Below are 22244 nucleotides of genomic sequence, written 5' to 3'. Positions count from 1 at the left end.
GTTCTCAAACCTTTTCATGTGAAGGACCCCCAAAATGATATGTATTTGGCCACGGACCCCCATCTCAAAATATCTAGTTCCAGGGACCACCCCAGAAGCAAAGTTTGAGTTACAAACGTTCGCTTTGAAAATACATACATTCAAAGATTTGCACACATTTTCACGACTTTTTCAAAAAATAGCAGATCTACAAGCTCGCAGCGCGGCACTCGGTGCTGCGCTGTGAGCTTGTATATCTGCTATTTTTCACTGGTTAAAGCATTCAATAGTTCTAGGCCTGAATGGGTTAAAGTTCCTGTGTTTTCCCATCATGCCTTGCAGGAGCAGTCCCTGCTGCAGCCCCCCACCCTGCAGCTGCTGAACGGCATGGGGCCCCTGGGTCGCCGGGCCTCCGACGGAGGGGCCAACATCCAGCTGCACGCACAGCTCCTCAAGAGGCCCCGGGGCCCGTCCCCCCTGGTGGCCAGTCCTGTAAGTACACCGTGTTTATGAGAATCCAGTCCAGTCAGTACCATAGACTGTATAAAAGATGTGGACAAAGCGAAGCCATTGGTTTCTATGCAGCGCAAATGACACATTATGGGTCCTTGGCATGGGTGTTGCCATCATAGATTGTAAAGGCATCAGAGGATGCTATTGGCTGCCAACGGTCACGTGCAACCGCAGGGATACATGGGAGAATGTGGTCGGAGCCTCCCGAAATACAGCACACGAAGAAGAACACAGCCGGCTGGTATCAGTTTAGTTGACCCCCGCAACTTTATCATCAATTTTAACATAATTGGGACCTTATTTTCACAACACGCATATCACGGTGATTGAAAGGCAATTTTTAACTAGCGATAGGAACCATAAAGTATGCATGAAAGTGTTAATTAGGGTTAGAAAACGAAAGGGGAAAATTAATGGGGTCCAATGGAGAACAATTCTTTTTGCGATCGGTCAGGGGGGAAAACAACGCAACTAGCGGCCAATCATAGGAAGTTTTAGTTCCGTATTGGAATCATTTTAAATCGGCGGAACTATGCCCCTGGTCAGTACACTGCTAAACTCCATGTATATTAGAATCCAGTCCAGTGATTACACTGCTAAACTCCATGTATATTAGAATCCAGTCCAGTCAGTACACTGCTAAACTCCATTTATATTAGAATCCAGTCCAGTGATTACACTGCTAAACTCCATTTATATTAGAATCCAGTCCAGTGATTACACTGCTAAACTCCATTTATATTAGAATCCAGTCCAGTGAGTACACTGCTAAACTCTATTTATATTAGAATCCAGTCCAGTGATTACACTGCTAAACTCTATTTATATTAGAATCCAGTCCAGTGATTACACTGCTAAACTCCATTTATATTAGAATCCAGTCCAGTGATTACACTGCTAAACTCCATTTATATTAGAATCCAGTCCAGTGAGTACACTGCTAAACTCCATTTATATTAGAATCCAGTCCAGTGATTACACTGCTAAACTCCATTTATATTAGAATCCAGTCCAGTCAATAATACACTGCTAAACTCCATGTATATTAGAATCCAGTCCAGTGATTACACTGCTAAACTCCATTTATATGAGAATCCAGTCCAGTGATTACACTGCTAAACTCCATTTATATGAGAATCCAGTCCAGTGATTACACTGCTAAACTCCATTTCTATTACAATCCGGTCCAGTCAGTACACTGCTAAACTCCATTTATATTAGAATCCGGTCCAGTCAGTAGACTGCTAAACTCCATTTATATTAGAATCCGGTCCAGTGATTACACTGCTAAACTCCATGTATATTAGAATCTAGTCCAGTGATTACACTGCTAAACTCTATTTATATTAGAATCCAGTCCAGTGATTACACTGCTAAACTCCATGTATATTAGAATCCAGTCCAGTGATTACACTGCTAAACTCCATGTATATTCGAATCCAGTCCAGTGATTACACTGCTAAACTCTATTTACATTAGAATCCGGTCCAGTGATTACACTGCTAAACTCCATTTATATTAGAATCCGGTCCAGTCAGTACACTGCTAAACTCCATTTATATTAGAATCCAGTCCAGTGATTACACTGCTAAACTCCATTTATATTAGAATCCAGTCCAGTGATTACACTGATAAACTCCATTTATATTAGAATCCGGTCCAGTGATTACACTGCTAAACTCCATGTATATGAGAATCCAGTCCAGTCCAAATAAGGGTGTTAATCCAATTAAACTCCATTTCTATTATAATCCATGGGTGTTCAACAGGGAGTCTGACCGGGGTCCCTCAGAGTTAGGTGAGCATTGTACCCTATAGATAGATGTACCCTATAGATATAGATTGTACCCTATAGATAGATGCCAGCCCTTCAAGGCGTTATTCTGTAAAGTTGGGGTTACTCCGAACGCGAGCAGTACCAAGAAATATCGGACCGTACCCGTACAAAACCAGAGGCCCCAAAATGACAGAATGCCAACGTTATTAAGGCGCCGGCTACACGGAGCTGGATATTTCAGAAGCTAGACATTTCTTTGTGCGGTTGGGGCTTGCAGCCACACAAAGCTGGATATTTCAGAAGCTAGACATTTCTTTGTGCTGTTGGGGCTTGCAGCCACACAAAGCTGGATATTTCAGAAGCTAGACATTTCTTTGTGCTGTTGGGGCTTGCAGCCACACAAAGCTGGATATTTCAGAAGCTAGACATTTCTTTGTGCGGTTGGGGCTTGCAGCCACACAAAGCTGGATATTTCAGAAGCTAGACATTTCTTTGTGCTGTTGGGGCTTGCAGCCACACAAAGCTGGATATTTCAGAAGCTAGACATTTCTTTGTGCTGTTGGGGCTTGCAGCCACACAAAGCTGGAGATTTCAGAAGCTAGACATTTCTTTGTGCGGTTGGGGCTTGCAGCCACACAAAGCTGGATATTTCAGAAGCTAGACATTTCTTTGTGCGGTTGGGGCTTGCAGCCACACAAAGCTGGATATTTCAGAAGCTAGACATTTCTTTGTGCGGTTGGGGCTTGCAGCCACACAAAGCTGGATATTTCAGAAGCTAGACATTTCTTTGTGCGGTTGGGGCTTGCAGCCACACAAAGCTGGATATTTCAGAAGCTAGACATTTCTTTGTGCTGTTGGGGCTTGCAGCCACACAAAGCTGGAGATTTCAGAAGCTAGACATTTCTTTGTGCTGTTGGGGCTTGCAGCCACACAAAGCTGGATATTTCGGCTGCGAAACTGGATATTATTGAAACCGGATAAACAAGTGAAGACATTGAAAAATATCCGATTGACTGGATCCGTGTAGGCATGGAACCCGGATATCTCTGAAGACTTTACTGTGTGTGTGCTTGTCCCCCTAGTGGAGGTCTGGGGACTATTTTAGACCTAGATATCTTTGTCGTGTGGACCTAGATATTTGTGTATATCTGAAAATCTGGGATATATGAAATATCCAGCTCCGCCTGGCCTAGGCCTAAGAGTTGACTTGTTCTTTCTTACCTAAACGTAGCGTAGCCCCCTGGTAGGTGTTGCCCCCTGGTCATTAACGTGAAATGTATTTCCCAGCATAGACCAGTCAGTCAGTTTGGGCAGTTTGTAGATCAAAATAAATCCATGTTTTCTTTAGTTGTAATCTTTCTTCTTAGCCTTTGCTGATGATAGTCAACCGTTAATGTATGCCGCAGCAGAGAATGTCTTTATTGATTATCATTAAAATCGTCTTGGATATAACTGCTCCAACTTCCTCCAAGCATTTTAGTGCCATCGTGTGTCGATAGTTTTGTTTTCACCGGGCCTGACGTCTGTCCTTGTCGCCGCGGACCTCAGACGACTCGAAGACTACTCGTTCTTAGCCAGGGACGTGCTGGGCCCCTGATTCAGCCCGGGAAAAAGAGTTGTAGAGGCCCTCATTGCGCGCTATAGAGAGAGATCTCTCTCTATAGCGCTGCTGCTACTCAAAGATTTGCCATTTCAGATCATGACAAGTGACAAGCCAGTGGACCAATTCCATGAGTTATATTTCGTTGTTGTCGGGTGGAAACCTTGTATGTATTTATCATTTTGAAAAGGATTTAAACTAGTGAAAACAGCAGATCTAGAAGCACACAGCGCCTTGCACCGCGAGGCGTTGTGTGCTTGTAGATCGGCTGTTTTCACTACTTCTGTGCGACTGCATGATGAAGCAGGGCTTTGCTTTGCGGAAAAAATTACAAATTTGAAACTTGGAGATACAAGGTTTCTGCCTGACAGTGACGATTAACTTTGTTGGCCGCCCAGCCCCGACATTTTATTTAATGTCCCGCTTTTCCCAATGGCCAGCATGTCCCTGTCTTTGGCAGTAAAAGAGTTAACTCATATGCTGCCAAAAACGAGGAACCCGAGAATTTCGCGATGTACCACCCTGCCACGCCCGAGGAACCCGAGAATTTTTGAAAAAAAGAAAAAAAATCCAAAAAAAAATTTTTGACACCAAAACATTTAGTAGGCATGATAGCGATCGCGAAATTGCAAGTTTAACCCCCATAGCAACCCCATCTTTCAAACATGGCAGCCATCTTTGTTTACATTTTAGGAAAACATAATGGCTGCTATCTCATGAATGCCTGAACGGATTTCCATTCGGATTTTTTTGTTTGAAAGCTGTGAGCAATGTGGACACACGTGGTGCATTATCTAGGCATGGGTGTGCATGATCCGTGCACTATGAATTACATGGAAGTCTATGGAGACAGTTTGGCATATGAGAGTACGAAGGTATTGTTAAATGGCAGCAGATGAGTTAATATGTATAATCTGACCTCTTCTCATCCACCGGATTGAGAGACATTTCTTTATTCAGATTTGTTCCTATTTAAATATAAATGTCTCTCTCTCTCTCTCTCTCTCTCTCTCTCTCTCTCTCTCAGCATCCCATCGCGGCCGTAGCTCCGGTAGATGAGGAGGGGTCCGACGGCGAGCCAGACCAGGAGGCGGTCCAGAGGTAACCATGGCGACCGGGGGTCTTATCATTATGGTCTATGGGGGTCCTGTGTGGGTCTATGGGTCCTGTGTGGGTCTATGGGTCCTGTGTGGGTCTATGGGTCCTGTGTGGGTTTTACTGGGTCTTGTGTGGGTCTATGGTGTGGGTCTATATGGGTCCTGTGGGGGTTCTACTGGGTCTTGTGTGGGTCTGTATGGGTCCTGTGTTGGTCTATGGGTCCTGTGTGGGTTTTACTGGGTCTTGTGTGGGTCCACAGGTGTCTGTGGGTCCTGTGTGGGTGTATATGGGTCCTGTATGGGTGTATATGGGTGCTGTGTGGGTGTATATGGGTCCTGTATGGGTGTATATGGGTCCTGTGTGGGTGTATATGGGTCCTGTATGGGTGTATATGGGTCCTGTGTGGGTGTATATGGGTCCTGTATGGGTGTATATGGGTCCTGTATGGGTGTATATGGGTCCTGTGTGGGTGTATATGGGTCCTGTATGGGTGTATATGGGTCCTGTGTGGGTGTATATGGGTCCTGTGTGCTGCTGGGAGCGGTGTTTCCTCTGGGCTTGGAGCTCTGCTTTCTGCCTTCCTCTGCTAAAACAACAGCCATGCTTTCAATGGCATTGAGCTCCCCCCCCCCCCCCCCCCCTGCCCTTCCCCCCTCCCAACCCCCTCCCCCCTCCTCCTCCTCCTCCCATCATGCATCTGGCTTTCACACGTTTTGTTTCACTTGACGTCGCAAAACTCTACCTCCTCGCCAACCTCCCCGACTCGCTTACACGACCCTCTCGTTTCTTACACGACCCTCTAGTTTCTTACACGACCCTCTAGTTTCTTACACGACCCTCTCGTTTCTTACACGACCCTCTAGTTTCTTACACGACCCTCTAGTTTCTTACACGACCCTCTCGTTTCTTACACGACCCTCTAGTTTCTTACACCACCCTCTCGTTTCTTACACGACCCTCTCGTTTCTTACACGACCCTCTCGTTTCTTACACCACCCTCTAGTTTCTTACACGCCCCTCTAGTTTCTTACACGACCCTCTCGTTTCTTACACGACCCTCTAGTTTCTTACACGACCCTCTCGTTTCTTACACGACCCTCTAGTTTCTTACACGACCCTCTAGTTTCTTACACCACCCTCTCGTTTCTTACACGACCCTCTAGTTTCTTACACGACCCTCTCGTTTCTTACATGACCCTCTAGTTTCTTACATGACCCTCTAGTTTCTTACACGACCCTCTAGTTTCTTACACGACCCTCTAGTTTCTTACACGACCCTCTAGTTTCTTACACGACCCTCTAGTTTCTTACACCACCCTCTAGTTTCTTACACGACCCTCTCGTTTCTTACACCACCCTCTAGTTTCTTACACGACCCTCTAGTTTCTTACACGACCCTCTAGTTTCTTACACGACCCTCTAGTTTCTTACACCACCCTCTAGTTTCTTACACGACCCTCTAGTTTCTTACACCACCCTCTAGTTTCTTACACGACCCTCTAGTTTCTTACACGACCCTCTAGTTTCTTACACAACCCTCTAGTTTCTTACACGACCCTCTAGTTTCTTACACCACCCTCTAGTTTCTTACACGACCCTCTAGTTTCTTACACGACCCTCTAGTTTCTTACACCACCCTCTAGTTTCTTACACGACCCTCTAGTTTCTTACACGACCCTCTCGTTTCTTACTTGACCCTCTAGTTTCTTACACGACCCTCTAGTTTCTTACACCACCCTCTAGTTTCTTACACGCCCCTCTCGTTTCTTACACGACCCTCTCGTTTCTTACACGACCCTCTCGTTTCTTACACGACCCTCTAGTTTCTTACACGACCCTCTAGTTTCTTACACGACCCTCTTGTTTCTTACACGACCCTCTAGTTTCTTACACGACCCTCTCGTTTCTTACACGACCCTCTAGTTTCTTACACGACCCTCTAGTTTCTTACACGACCCTCTCGTTTCTTACACGACCCTCTTGTTTCTTACACGACCCTCTTGTTTCTTACACGACCCTCTCGTTTCTTACACGACCCTCTCGTTTCTTACACGACCCTCTCGTTTCTTACACGACCCTCTCGTTTCTTACACGACCCTCTAGTTTCTTACACGACCCTCTCGTTTCTTACACGACCCTCTCGTTTCTTACACGACCCTCTAGTTTCTTACACGACCCTCTCGTTTCTTACACGACCCTCTCGTTTCTTACACGACCCTCTCGTTTCTTACACGACCCTCTCGTTTCTTACACGACCCTCTAGTTTCTTACACGACCCTCTAGTTTCTTACACCACCCTCTCGTTTCTTACACGACCCTCTAGTTTCTTACACGACCCTCTAGTTTCTTACACGACCCTCTAGTTTCTTACACGACCCTCTAGTTTCTTACACGACCCTCTAGTTTCTTACACGACCCTCTAGTTTCTTACACGACCCTCTAGTTTCTTACACGACCCTCTAGTTTCTTACACGACCCTCTAGTTTCTTACACGACCCTCTAGTTTCTTACACGACCCTCTAGTTTCTTACACGCCCCTCTCGTTTCTTACATGACCCTCTCGTTTCTTACACGACCCTCTAGTTTCTTACACGCCCCTCTCGTTTCTTACACGACCCTCTAGTTTCTTACACGACCCTCTCGTTTCTTACACGACCCTCTAGTTTCTTACACGACCCTCTCGTTTCTTACACGACCCTCTAGTTTCTTACACGACCCTCTCGTTTCTTACACGCCCCTCTAGTTTCTTACACGACCCTCTCGTTTCTTACACGACCCTCTAGTTTCTTACACGACCCTCTCGTTTCTTACACGACCCTCTCGTTCTTACACGACCCTCTCGTTTCTTACACGCCCCTCTAGTTTCTTACACGACCCTCTCGTTTCTTACACGCCCCTCTCGTTTCTTACACGACCCTCTAGTTTCTTACACGACCCTCTCGTTTCTTACACGACCCTCTAGTTTCTTACACGACCCTCTCGTTTCTTACACGACCCTCTCGTTTCTTACACGACCCTCTAGTTTCTTACACGACCCTCTCGTTTCTTACACGACCCTCTCGTTCTTACACGACCCTCTCGTTTCTTACACGCCCCTCTAGTTTCTTACACGACCCTCTCGTTTCTTACACGCCCCTCTCGTTTCTTACACGACCCTCTAGTTTCTTACACGACCCTCTCGTTTCTTACACGACCCTCTCGTTTCTTACACGACCCTCTAGTTTCTTACACGACCCTCTCGTTTCTTACACGACCCTCTCGTTCTTACACGACCCTCTCGTTTCTTACACGCCCCTCTAGTTTCTTACACGACCCTCTCGTTTCTTACACGCCCCTCTCGTTTCTTACACGACCCTCTAGTTTCTTACACGACCCTCTCGTTTCTTACACGACCCTCTAGTTTCTTACACGACCCTCTCGTTTCTTACACGACCCTCTAGTTTCTTACACGACCCTCTAGTTTCTTACACGACCCTCTAGTTTCTTACACGACCCTCTCGTTTCTTACACGACCCTCTAGTTTCTTACACCACCCTCTCGTTTCTTACACGACCCTCTCGTTTCTTACACGACCCTCTCGTTTCTTACACCACCCTCTAGTTTCTTACACGCCCCTCTAGTTTCTTACACGACCCTCTCGTTTCTTACACGACCCTCTAGTTTCTTACACGACCCTCTCGTTTCTTACACGACCCTCTAGTTTCTTACACGACCCTCTAGTTTCTTACACCACCCTCTCGTTTCTTACACGACCCTCTAGTTTCTTACACGACCCTCTCGTTTCTTACATGACCCTCTAGTTTCTTACATGACCCTCTAGTTTCTTACACGACCCTCTAGTTTCTTACACGACCCTCTAGTTTCTTACACGACCCTCTAGTTTCTTACACGACCCTCTAGTTTCTTACACCACCCTCTAGTTTCTTACACGACCCTCTCGTTTCTTACACCACCCTCTAGTTTCTTACACGACCCTCTAGTTTCTTACACGACCCTCTAGTTTCTTACACGACCCTCTAGTTTCTTACACCACCCTCTAGTTTCTTACACGACCCTCTAGTTTCTTACACCACCCTCTAGTTTCTTACACGACCCTCTAGTTTCTTACACGACCCTCTAGTTTCTTACACGACCCTCTAGTTTCTTACACGACCCTCTAGTTTCTTACACCACCCTCTAGTTTCTTACACCACCCTCTAGTTTCTTACACCACCCTCTCGTTTCTTACACGACCCTCTAGTTTCTTACACGACCCTCTCGTTTCTTACACGACCCTCTAGTTTCTTACACGACCCTCTAGTTTCTTACACGACCCTCTCGTTTCTTACACGACCCTCTCGTTTCTTACACGACCCTCTAGTTTCTTACACGACCCTCTCGTTTCTTACACGACCCTCTCGTTTCTTACACGACCCTCTAGTTTCTTACACGACCCTCTAGTTTCTTACACGACCCTCTAGTTTCTTACACGACCCTCTAGTTTCTTACACGACCCTCTCGTTTCTTACACGCCCCTCTCGTTTCTTACACGACCCTCTAGTTTCTTACACGACCCTCTCGTTTCTTACACGACCCTCTAGTTTCTTACACGACCCTCTAGTTTCTTACACGACCCTCTCGTTTCTTACACGCCCCTCTCGTTTCTTACACGCCCCTCTCGTTTCTTACACGACCCTCTCGTTTCTTACACGACCCTCTAGTTTCTTACACGACCCTCTAGTTTCTTACACGACCCTCTCGTTTCTTACACGACCCTCTCGTTTCTTACACGACCCTCTAGTTTCTTACACGACCCTCTAGTTTCTTACACGACCCTCTAGTTTCTTACACGACCCTCTAGTTTCTTACACGACCCTCTAGTTTCTTACACGACCCTCTAGTTTCTTACACGACCCTCTCGTTTCTTACACGACCCTCTAGTTTCTTACACGCCCCTCTAGTTTCTTACACGACCCTCTAGTTTCTTACACGCCCCTCTAGTTTCTTACACCACCCTCTAGTTTCTTACACGACCCTCTAGTTTCTTACACGACCCTCTAGTTTCTTACACGACCCTCTAGTTTCTTACACGCCCCTCTAGTTTCTTACACGACCCTCTCGTTTCTTACACGACCCTCTCGTTTCTTACACGACCCTCTAGTTTCTTACACGACCCTCTAGTTTCTTACACGACCCTCTCGTTTCTTACACGACCCTCTCGTTTCTTACACGACCCTCTAGTTTCTTACACGACCCTCTAGTTTCTTACACGACCCTCTAGTTTCTTACACGACCCTCTAGTTTCTTACACGACCCTCTAGTTTCTTACACGACCCTCTCGTTTCTTACACGACCCTCTCGTTTCTTTACACGACCCTCTCGTTTCTTACACAACCCTCTCGTTTCTTACACGACCCTCTCGTTTCTTACACTACCCTCTCGTTTCTTACACGACCCTCTCGTTTCTTACACGACCCTCTCGTTTCTTTACACGACCCTCTCGTTTCTTACACGACCCTCTCGTTCCGAGACGGTGCCAAATTCACCCCCCTCACCCACCTCACAAAACACAACACCACGCACCTTTTCTCTCTCTCTTTATGGCGGTGCTTTGCTAACTCTGTAGCTTGCAAAACAAACAACAAGATCGACGACAACCAGGGCATTCACAAATAGTGATTTTTTAGTATTCGAATTATTCGACCTCAAAGTATTCGAATAGTCGAATATTCGACAGGACTGGCCAAACTGTCAAATATTAAGTAAGCAAGAGGCGAACATTGTGAAAATAGCAGATCTACATGCTCACAACGCCTCGCAATCTGCTATTTTCACAATGTTTATCTGTGGAACCGAGTCACATTAAATGTAATACCCACAATTCCAAGTGCTTGTCAGGGTGGGGGTCCACAGTTCAAATATGTTTATTTTGGGGGTCAGGGCCTAAAAAGGTTTGAGAAGCCCTGGTATAGAGCATTAACAAATTCATCCACCAGGGGCATTGACAACTCCTTCTTATGACTTCCTATCTAGCCAAGCTTTATAAACTATATATTTTTTAAAGAGAAAAAAAAAAGGAAAAAAAAGCGAATATTCGACTTCGGTGAACAACGTCGAATAGTGACTTCGATATTCGAATATTTGAATATTTGTTGAATGCCCTAACGACAACCAAAAACAAGTTTTCCTGTGCAGTCGATTTTCCGATCCGCAGGATTGGTTGAAAGCTTTGGGGTTGGGATTTTTGTGTGACTCTTTTTGCTTTCATCTGATTGGCTGGTGTGAGATGGTATATTATGAAATGAAGACACTCATTGGCTGAAGTGGGGAAAGGGTGAGTGGCGGGACCTATCCTGTAGATGACCCGTGTTCTGACGTCAAAACCCCGCGCGGCGCTCGCCCCCGAATCACCTTGGACATCCCACGAGAACCGTGTTACAAAAATACATTTTAAATGTAGAACTTTACAGTTTAATTATTTATGTTAGAACATGTTAGTTAGATTGCTTCTGATGTTAGCTAGGAAAGCAGTAACGTAGAAGATGATTCTCTGTTTATTCGGATGTGGAAATGTTTGATATCCGATGCTGATGCTGCTTTAGAGAAGTTACACACGGCATTCAACAGTAGCAATCGTCAGAATGCAATAAGTAATGAGTAATAGACAAACTGCTGTTTGTATTTCAGAAAGAAATAGGGACCAAAAATAAGTTGCCACATCCCCATTTCTAAAATAGCCGAAATAGTGGATGTACAAGCTGAAATAAAATAAAGAAAGAATCAGTGCAACACAACGTGATGCTGATGTGCGCGGGTGGCGGACACTGGGCGATGAGGTCTTTAGGTTCAAAGCCTGATTTGTAGGTGGCTTTTTATTTTCCTGTTTTGTGGATAAATGTGCACATTTTCACCCTCAGAGGGTGACGTGTCGTCCGGCCTCCAGTCATGACGCGTCGCTCCGATGAACCGCAGCGGCGGATGAGCTGTCTGGCTGTTTATATCTGTAGTTGTGTTTCCATAAACTTATGGATGAGCTGTCTGGCTGTTTATATCTGTAGTTGTGTTTCCATAAACTTATGGATGAGCTGTCTGCTGTTTATATCTGTAGTTGTGTTTCCATAAACTTATGGATGAGCTGTCTGCTGTTTATATCTGTAGTTGTGTTTCCATAAACTTATGGATGAGCTGTCTGGCTGTTTATATCTGTAGTTGTGTTTCCATAAACTTATGGATGAGCTGTCTGGCTGTTTATATCTGTAGTTGTGTTTCCATAAACTTATGGATGAGCTGTCTGGCTGTTTATATCTGTAGTTGTGTTTCCATAAACTTATGGATGAGCTGTCTGCTGTTTATATCTGTAGTTGTGTTTCCATAAACTTATGGATGAGCTGTCTGCTGTTTATATCTGTAGTTGTGTTTCCATAAACTTATGGATGAGCTGTCTGCTGTTTATATCTGGAGTTGTGTTTCCATAAACTTATGGATGAGCTGTCTGGCTGTTTATATCTGTAGTTGTGTTTCCATAAACTTATGGATGAGCTGTCTGCTGTTTATATCTGTAGTTGTGTTTCCATAAACTTATGGATGAGCTGTCTGGCTGTTTATATCTGTAGTTGTGTTTCCATAAACTTATGGATGAGCTGTCTGCTGTTTATATCTGGAGTTGTGTTTCCATAAACTTATGGATGAGCTGTCTGGCTGTTTATATCTGTAGTTGTGTTTCCATAAACTTATGGATGAGCTGTCTGGCTGTTTATATCTGTAGTTGTGTTTCCATAAACTTATGGATGAGCTGTCTGGCTGTTTATATCTGTAGTTGTGTTTCCATAAACTTATGGATGAGCTGTCTGCTGTTTATATCTGTAGTTGTGTTTCCATAAACTTATGGATGAGCTGTCTGGCTGTTTATATCTGTAGTTGTGTTTCCATAAACTTATGGATGAGCTGTCTGGCTGTTTATATCTGTAGTTGTGTTTCCATAAACTTATGGATGAGCTGTCTGGCTGTTTATATCTGTAGTTGTGTTTCCATAAACTTATGGATGAGCTGTCTGGCTGTTTATATCTGTAGTTGTGTTTCCATAAACTTATGGATGAGCTGTCTGGCTGTTTATATCTGTAGTTGTGTTTCCATAAACTTATGGATGAGCTGTCTGCTGTTTATATCTGTAGTTGTGTTTCCATAAACTTATGGATGAGCTGTCTGGCTGTTTATATCTGTAGTTGTGTTTCCATAAACTTATGGATGAGCTGTCTGCTGTTTATATCTGTAGTTGTGTTTCCATAAACTTATGGATGAGCTGTCTGCTGTTTATATCTGTAGTTGTGTTTCCATAAACTTATGGATGAGCTGTCTGGCTGTTTATATCTGTAGTTGTGTTTCCATAAACTTATGGATGAGCTGTCTGGCTGTTTATATCTGTAGTTGTGTTTCCATAAACTTATGGATGAGCTGTCTGGCTGTTTATATCTGTAGTTGTGTTTCCATAAACTTATGGATGAGCTGTCTGGCTGTTTATATCTGTAGTTGTGTTTCCATAAACTTATGGATGAGCTGTCTGGCTGTTTATATCTGTAGTTGTGTTTCCATAAACTTATGGATGAGCTGTCTGCTGTTTATATCTGTAGTTGTGTTTCCATAAACTTATGGATGAGCTGTCTGGCTGTTTATATCTGTAGTTGTGTTTCCATAAACTTATTCGAAAATAGGAAGCAAATTATCAGAAATGCGCATTAAGACCTGTGTTGATTTCGTCGACTAAAACTATGACGAAAAATGTTTGTCGACTGTTTTTTTCACCGACGAAGACTAAATAAAAACTAAATAACGACTAAGCCTTGATGAGTAAAACTAAGACTAAATATAACAACTAAGCCTTGATGAGTAAAACTAAGACTAAATATATTGACAATTTCTTCAGCAAAATAAAAACTAGACTAAAATGTTGGGGAGGGACTGGTGGAGAAGAGAATCATTTTATGTTTGGTTGTTCTCCGGTGTTGCGTGCTGAAAATAGCAGATCTACAAGCTCACAACGCGTCGTGTTGCGACGCGTTGTGTGCTTGTACTGTAGATCGGCTATTTTCAGCACGCAACCAAGTGTAAAATACGTCATTACGATGCCATCAAGGCCTGCCAAAATACATTTTAGTCGACTAAATCAACTGTAGATTTAGTCGCCTAAATTCTTATGATATTCAGTCTAAACTAAAACTAGACGAAAACTAAAACTTTTCAGGTGACTAAATTATGACTAAAACTAAATTACAGTTTATTCAAAAAACTATGACTAAAACTAAATCAAAATTTGCTGTAAAAAAACAACACTGATTAAGGCAACGCGAATTTAGCCAGTTTCCATCTGCGGGTGTCATTGGAATTAGTGTAGCCTAGCGCCCCCTACCTCCTGACCCACCACTGGCCCCCACCGCTGTGCTTAGGGTCCTTGGGGAACGCCAGGTCGCAGAGGAGCGACACAAACAAACAACACATAAACAGAGAACGAACGTGATACTGAGACAGTTTGTTAGTTTAGCTTGAACAAATCCTCGTTTTACTGTTGTGTTCAAAATCAGACAACCCCCCCTCTCTCTGCAAATCTGGTTTATTGGCTAAATTCACAAACTGACAACTGAATGAAATAAATAAATCATACAAGAACAATGTAGAACTATCTTTTTTTTTTTATTATTATTCAATACTAAATGCCACTTTCAACACCACTTTCAATTTGTCAACTCTTAATTATTCCTGAAAACATCTGTAATCAACTGCAATCGACTGATCCAGAGCTTAAATAGTTACATCAGATATGCAATCTGGCCTGACTAGAAGTTTGTTGACTTGTTGACTGTGATTAGAGCAGTTAGAAACATGGCTTAAGTTTAAGGAAGGGTCAGACAAGTTCAGAGAAGAGATTATTGCTTTATAAAAAAAAGGAAAAGGATATAAAACAATTGCAAAGACACTGAATGTTCCAAAAAGTACAGTTTTGAGCAGTCAAAGGAACAGTGGTTACATCAATGAACAGATTTGTCAGAGGGGGTTGAATCATTTCAAGCACAACTGTAAGTTCTGTCTGAGGTTGTCTTTGCACAACAGTCTGTAAAGAAGCTACAGCTGAGCTGGCACGTTGTGAAAACGGGAGGGATTTACACCCAGAGTTCAGACGGTTTGTTTTGTGGGCCAACGCTAATAATACAATGGACCAGAACGTCATCATTTATTCACATTTATTGTCTGAACCGTTTCCGTTCACTAATGCGCATTTAGTTTATTTTTTTTCGATAAAGCCTCAAAATCCACCTCCTCCAAGCGGATAAACGTTTTTGCGAAATTAAGAAAGTGTATTCGAATTTTGAAGTGTTTCCATGAAAAGATTTATGCTCAAAAGCCTTAATGCTCATTAAAGAGCACCCTGTGTCCGTGACCGCGGCTTTTGACGTCAGACATTCGTGCATCCCCCGCCCACCCTGACTCCGTTAGCCAATGAGGAGAGACCGCTGACCGCCGCTGCTTCCTGTCTCCCCCACCACCCCCACCACCCCCCTCCTCCCACACCCTCCATCACCCCCCACCCTTCCCTTCACCCCTCCACCCCCCCACACACACCTCCCGGGCCCAGGTACCTGGCGAACCGCTCCAAGCGCCACACCACGCACGCGCTCATGAGCACGGCGCACGGCGCCGAGTCCCCAGGCGGGGGGGCGGAGTCCCAGCAGAGGGGGGGCCCCCAGGGGCCCCGCCAGAGGGGGGGCCCCGTGGTCTGGGCCCCCGACACACACACCACCCGGTGAGGGGAGGGGGGGCACGCCTCAGCACGCACACACACACACACACGTACACACACATACACACACATACACGCACGTACACACACACACATACACACACACACACGCACGTACACACACATACACACACACACACACACACACACACACACACACACACACACACACACACACACACACACACACGCACACACACATACACACACGCACACAATACAGTACAGAAGAATAAAACAAAGAAAAGCTTTGCAGCTTTCTGGGAGTTTGTTCAAGGGAGCATGAAAACTAAATCCTTTCTTTAAATTGTGGAGTTGCATGTTCTCCCCGTGTCCCCTAGGGTAGGTAGGTACCCTCGCAAAGAAATTAAACATGCAGTAATCCTGGTCTCTATACTGCCTCCCCCTGGCCAGCCGGGGCGCCTGATGGAGGGGAAAGGAACTGGTTGGAATAACGTGTTCCTTCCACGTGTTACGTCCAAACCGGGAAAATCCCCCTTGTGTCAGGTGATAAGAAGCGGCCTGCTCACTCCTCTTGCACTGAAAGAAGCATGAGCTCAGTTCAGGGCTCTGCCCAGGCTGGCAGAGGGAGAGCAGAGCCCAGGATTACAGCTTATGCAGTTGGCACTGGGTGAAAAATGGGTTAATAAATCTGGTTATAAAAGATGGTGCGTCTACGTTTAGTTGTGGTTCCAGGGTCAGCAAGCAGATGACCTGAAGGGTCTGGATGGTTACTGATGGTTCTTCTCTTCACCACACAATGATCACACATGTAGACTTTATTAACACAATGCTTCATAAACCAAGCAGCAGTCATTTTGAAATGGATTGTCCAAGGAGACAGGATTTAAATGTCAGAATAATTAACAAAAACATTTTCCTACTATTGATCCCAAATGACTGTCCATGGGGGTCTGTCATCCAGTTCCCCCAGCAGCTCTCATAGCATAGAGCGGAGCTCATACGCATATTACTTTTACACTATTTGTTGTGTTATTTAATTGTATTTTTTTATAAATCTCATTACAAACACATCCATGCCATGGTTGTACCACACGAGCCTCCACTCTGCTAAACAGATGTTAAGCTGTTTTGTGTTTTACCAAGTCCCAGAAAAGACTCACCGGGATTGGCCAGAACAGTCACTTTATTGTTTATTGTTTCTTAGGATCCTCATTAGCTTTTGCCATGACAAAAGCTAGTCTTCCTGGGGTCCGACACAGACACACATTAATAAAAACATTACATGTAGTCAACTTTACAATCACTGTAATCTAAAAATAAAATAAAATTAATACAATTTGAAAAACTAAAGTGAAATAGCAGTAGAACAATTAAGCTAAAATCATTAAAATGGATCCCATGGACAGTCATTTGGGATGAATATAAGTAGGACAGTAAGCCTAGATGTTATTTGGTGTGGAGTTGTCCTTTAAGAACTGCTCTCCAACAGTCTAGTCCAGGGGATTTCAAAGTGGGTGACGGGGCACCCTGGGGTGCCGCAAGATCATTTGATAATATTTGGAATTTATTTGGACACTTGAAAAAAATATTTAGTATCATTTTAAACTTGAAGTACAAAGTTATTTTCAGTCAGTTCTAACCAAAATGGCTGTTATCTTAACGTTTTCCTCGCAACATAATCACTAAAATATCGTCACTGTCAGGCAGGAACCTCGTATCTCCAAGTTTCAAATGTGTGCGTCTTTTGGTAAAGCAAAGCCCTGTTTCATCATACAAGACTGTTGCGTTGTGTGCTTGTAGATCTGCTGTTTTCACTAGTTTAGTACATTTTATAGATGCTAAATACAAAACAAACGGTTTTGGACATACAAGGTTTCCACCCGACAACGACGATATGCTTTAAATATAAGGTGCTGGGAGTGAAAATTATAATTTAGTGGTGCCTCGGATTAAAAAAAAAATATTTATGGGGTGCCCTGAGACAAAAAGGTTTGGGAACCCCTGGTCTAGTCTGAATGATAATAGCTTGTGGAGGAACCACATGGGTGAATTAATATTGTGTGTGTGTGTGTGTGTGTGTGTGTGTGTGTGTGTGTGTGTGTGTGTGTGTGTGTGTGTGTGTGTGTGTGTGTGTGTGTGTGTGTGTGTGTGTGTGTGTGTGTGTGTGTGGTACCGCGTGTCACTTTGCGGCACGCCTGTTTCCCTGCTGCGTGCGCGCATGCTCTGTCTTTCTGTGCGTGCGTGCGTGTGCCTGTCCTCCCTGTGTGTGTGTGTGTGTGCGTGCGTGCAGGTCCAGCTACAAGGACTGCAACACCCTCCATCTCCCCATGGAGAGGTTCTCCCCGGTCAGAAGGTTCTCTGACGGAGCAGCCACCATCCAGGCCTTCAAGGCTCACCTGGAGAACAGCAGCCTCATCAGGCAGCTCAAACAGGTGAGGACAGGCTCATCAGAACAGTCTCATCAGAACAGTCTCATCAGAGCAGTCTCATCAGAACAGCTCAAACAGGTGAGGACAGTCTCATCAGAACAGCTCAAACAGGTGAGGACAGTCTCATCAGAACAGTCTCATCAGAACAGAACAGTCTCATCAGAACAGTCTCATCAGAACAGTCTCATCAGAACAGTCATCAGAACAGAACAGTCTCATCAGAACAGTCTCATCAGAACAGTCATCAGAACAGCTAAGAACAGTCTCATCAGAACAGTCTCATCAGAACAGCTCAAACAGGTGCGCTCCTTTTAAAATCAGGGCTTAAAGTTCTCAGTCCTGGGGAGTGATTTCAGTCTTGAGGATTCCATAGGGTTTGTTTCTGAGATCAGTGCAGATCTGGAAAAAAAATGCATAAGAGGGAGGTGTACCGACAGTTATCATTTCAAGATCAGAGTGTTTGAATTGGCCAGACTAGCAATAGAATACAACAGAACTTCAGAAGATACTTCTATAAAATGAAGCATGGATTCGCCAAAACACATTCAGTGAAGGCAGTTCAGAACTTCAGGGAAAAAGCCCAAATATTGGTGTGCGCTGCACGCGCCATGTTTCAAACATGGTCTGAAAATAGATTTCAGTCTTGAGCTTTTGGCTTTAACCCCTGTAGAATAGAACAGTTAAATTGTTCATCACAATTACAGCTTTTTTTATTGATTGAAGTTTGCATAGGAAAAGGTCCAGTTTCATGACGGTACAGTTCACTGGTACAAGGTCAACTAAAAGGACTCCCAAGAAATCACATGGCTTGTTTAAATTGAGATCCCTTTCTTTAACTCATATAACACTGAATGACAGACAGAAAGAATATTACTATGCAGAAGATATCATCAGAAAAACAGTTGTAAAAAAATGCAATGTAAAAATGTGTATAAATGTTAAGACAATTAACTCTTTTACCGCTTCGGACGTTCCCGTTCGCCCCAATTTTGACCCCAGCTCGTTGCCAATACGAACGCTCGTTCTTTTACCTTGTCTGATGACTGTAAGCTGATGAGGGGTCGCGCGGGTGTGTACAGTAAAAACATCTCCCGTAACGCTGCTTTCAAATCTCCACCACACGTAAACATCAATCAATCTTTTTCTATAACATCGCAAAGGTTTTTTGCTGGCACCAGCCCCAATAAATACATAATAAATCTGGCAGTAGAACTGTTAAACCGTCAATTCAAATGTCAATTCAAATGTCAAGAAGGTATAAGCCCTAAATGTTACAAGCTGGCCAATCAGAGGTCACCGCCTGCACACAGTGGACAGACACACGGTTTGACACAGCGTCCAGTTAACCCTTGAGAGTTGACCCTGGCAGCTCAGGCAGCTTGAAGCCGCTTACGTCGTCTCAATGCAAACAAAGGCTTTCAGCTCTAAGCAGCTTTCTGGACCTCTTAAACCCCATGCTTCACTGAGCGGTGTCCCCCAGGGCTCCTATGTGACATTCGGTATAGGGGGCGCTAGTGGTCAGTGTCCGAGGAGAGTCGGATGCCAATCCACTCTTTGTCAAATCCCGCCCCATTTTGCTCTGTTACTAGGTGGGACAAAAAAGCCAGGGCAGATTGTTTTTATAATGGAAGTGAATGGGGGGAAAACATATTTTTCATAGCCTCATTATTGGTATTTAAAGTACCAAAAGAAAAACATCTACGTGATATTAATAAAAAAGGAACAAAAAAGTATAGTAGTTACTTAGCAAAACAGGGGATTTCCCCCGAAAATACACGTTTTAATTAGTTTAATCCTCTGAAACAGGCAGAGGACAGAGAGAGAGAGAGAGAGAGAGCGCGCGTGCAGTGCATCTTGGGTAGGAAGTTGTGGAATTATAGGCTGGCTGTCAACATAAAATGTATTTTAATTGTAATTCTGCCCATTTAAAGGTCCTACACCATGCATTTAAAAATAATTTATATAACACCGTTTGTGTCCCAAAAACGTTTTTGAAAAGGTTTGAGGCTAAATTACCACTCCTGAATACAGAGCCCCTGTCATTTCTGCCTGGCTTTCAGAGCATTTTCAGCTGCAGTACCACCTTGTCCTGAGTGGGAGGACTGCGCTATTGAGCCAGTTTTGGCCCCACACTCCTCCCCACCTCCTGCTCAGCAGGCCTGCCCACCCCTCCCCAACCCTCTCCCAGCTCCTCCTGCCTCCTTCTCAGGCCTTGTGACATCACAAATCTGACATTTCACAATCAGGACCGTTCTGAGACATGCTAACATAGATCTGCCCATAAACTGAGAAAGACACAATGGTCAGAAATAGGACTTTGTGAGGATAGAAGTTGCTGGTGGGACACCAAGAAAATACATAAAAAATGGAAAAATGAAAATTCATGGTGTAGTCCCTTTAAAATATATGTATCCAATCGAATCTCGTAGTTACATTGATAAGATTCATGTGAACTAGTTTGTTGAAGCTTATTCATTATAATTATCGAAATCACTATGACCCGCGCAGCGTCGTACTGCACGCTGGCCGTGCTCCGCATCACCGCACCACGGTGAAAGAACGAAAGGACTTTGTCTCACTGTATAACTCCACCCCCGGTAGCAAAAGTGAATGATTTTTTTCTGGTTGGCCAGTCAGGGAGTCTCAGGGACCAATTAGAAGGCTGACAAACGGTGAATTAGAGTCTTAACGATAACCAGTATCGGAAAATCTGCCGATAACTGCCTAAAATGCTGCTATCGAGTATGCGACTATGCCAGTCTACGCCAGTCCAATACATAGACTGTAAAAAAACATGGACGGTGCAAAGCCATTGTTTTCTATGCTGCGAAAATGACGCTTTTTTGTCTCTTGTATGGGTGTCGCCATCATTGTTTGAATGGTACCCCAGGAATCTTAAGGAATGCTATTGGCTGCCAACGGTCACGTGGAACCGCAGGGATGCATGGGAGAATGTGGTCGGAGCCTCCCGAAATAAAGCACATGAAGAAGAACACAGCCGGCTAGTATCAGTTTAGTTGGCCACGCCCCCAGCAACTTTATCATCAATTTTAACATAAATGGGACCATATTTGCACAAAGCGCATATCATGGTGATTGAAAGGCAGTTTTTTTACTAGCGACAGGAACCATGAAGTATTTATGACAATGTTTATTAAGGTTAGAAAATCAAAGGGGGAAATGACTGGGGTCCAATGGAGAAATATTATTTTTGGTACCTCGCGGGGGGGAAAACAGCGCAACTAGCGGCCAGTCATGGGATCTTTCTGTTCCGGGAAAGCTTCGGTGTAGAACTCGGTGCCGCTCACAGCGCAAATCTTTGAATGTATGTATTTTTAAAGCGAACGTTTGTAACTCAAATGTTCCTTCTGGGTGGTCCCTGGAACTAAATATTTTGAGATGCGGGCCCGTGGAAAAATTCATATAATTGTGCAGGTCCTTGACATGAAAACCACTGGCATATTAGTCTCTCAAGAACAATTAGTCTCTCAAGAACAGACTAACTGAGCTCAAGTTAAGTGAAAAGGACCTTTTCTTTGACGATGGCTGGCCAGATTGCTGACATAGAAACATAGGTTTTTTTCAAAAAAACCTTAGAAGGATTCAAAAGACACTTATAGAATCGGGTAAAAATTCAAATTTTCACACCGAGTGCCTCGGTGCCGCGCTGTGAGCTTGTATATCTGCTATTTTTCACTGGTTAAAGCATTCAATAATTCTAGGCCTAAATGGGTTGCCACAGGTTACTGGGGTCGCTGTGGAGGTGTTCGGGTCCAGACAGGTCAGACTGTGATGAGCTTAACGTGTAAAGAAAGTTAATAAGGTCAGAGGTCGACCTGTGTCCTGGAACGACCTCTAGGATTACAGCCTCGGTCACAAACAATTCGGAGTTCCAGAAGCAGACGAAGGATCGGTTCTACTCTCACACTCACACAGTGTGGTTCCCTAGCATCCTTTAAAATCGCCCTGAAAAACCACTTACAGGCGGCAGCCGTTCTCAACTGGTAATAAACAAACCTAGCCCAACCCTACCCTCCCCTGACCCCTCTTTGTATATACTGTTTGTTTTTGTTTATTCTTTCTTTCTTTTTTTCCTGACTATATCTACTGCATAGT

The 22244-nt window shown here is 44.2% G+C and overlaps 1 protein-coding gene across 1 annotated transcript in view; it reads left to right on the top strand.

Annotated features, from left to right (window-relative positions):
- sik3 (SIK family kinase 3) overlaps positions 1-22244 on the top strand; it is a 144694-nt gene that overhangs the window by 81689 nt on the left and 40761 nt on the right. The window contains exons 13-16 of the mRNA XM_080732189.1: positions 322-471; positions 4897-4970; positions 15571-15738; positions 17990-18131. Coding sequence (XP_080588315.1) covers positions 322-471; positions 4897-4970; positions 15571-15738; positions 17990-18131 — 534 coding nt within the window. The remainder of the gene's footprint in view (positions 1-321; positions 472-4896; positions 4971-15570; positions 15739-17989; positions 18132-22244) is intronic.

Source organism: Nannobrachium achirus (genome assembly GCF_963921795.1).
Source record: "Nannobrachium achirus genome assembly, chromosome: 8".
Classification (NCBI taxonomy): domain Eukaryota; kingdom Metazoa; phylum Chordata; class Actinopteri; order Myctophiformes; family Myctophidae; genus Nannobrachium; species Nannobrachium achirus.
The sequence above is the reverse complement of the archived record's forward strand: the minus strand, read 5'-3'. Positions and strand labels throughout refer to the sequence as shown.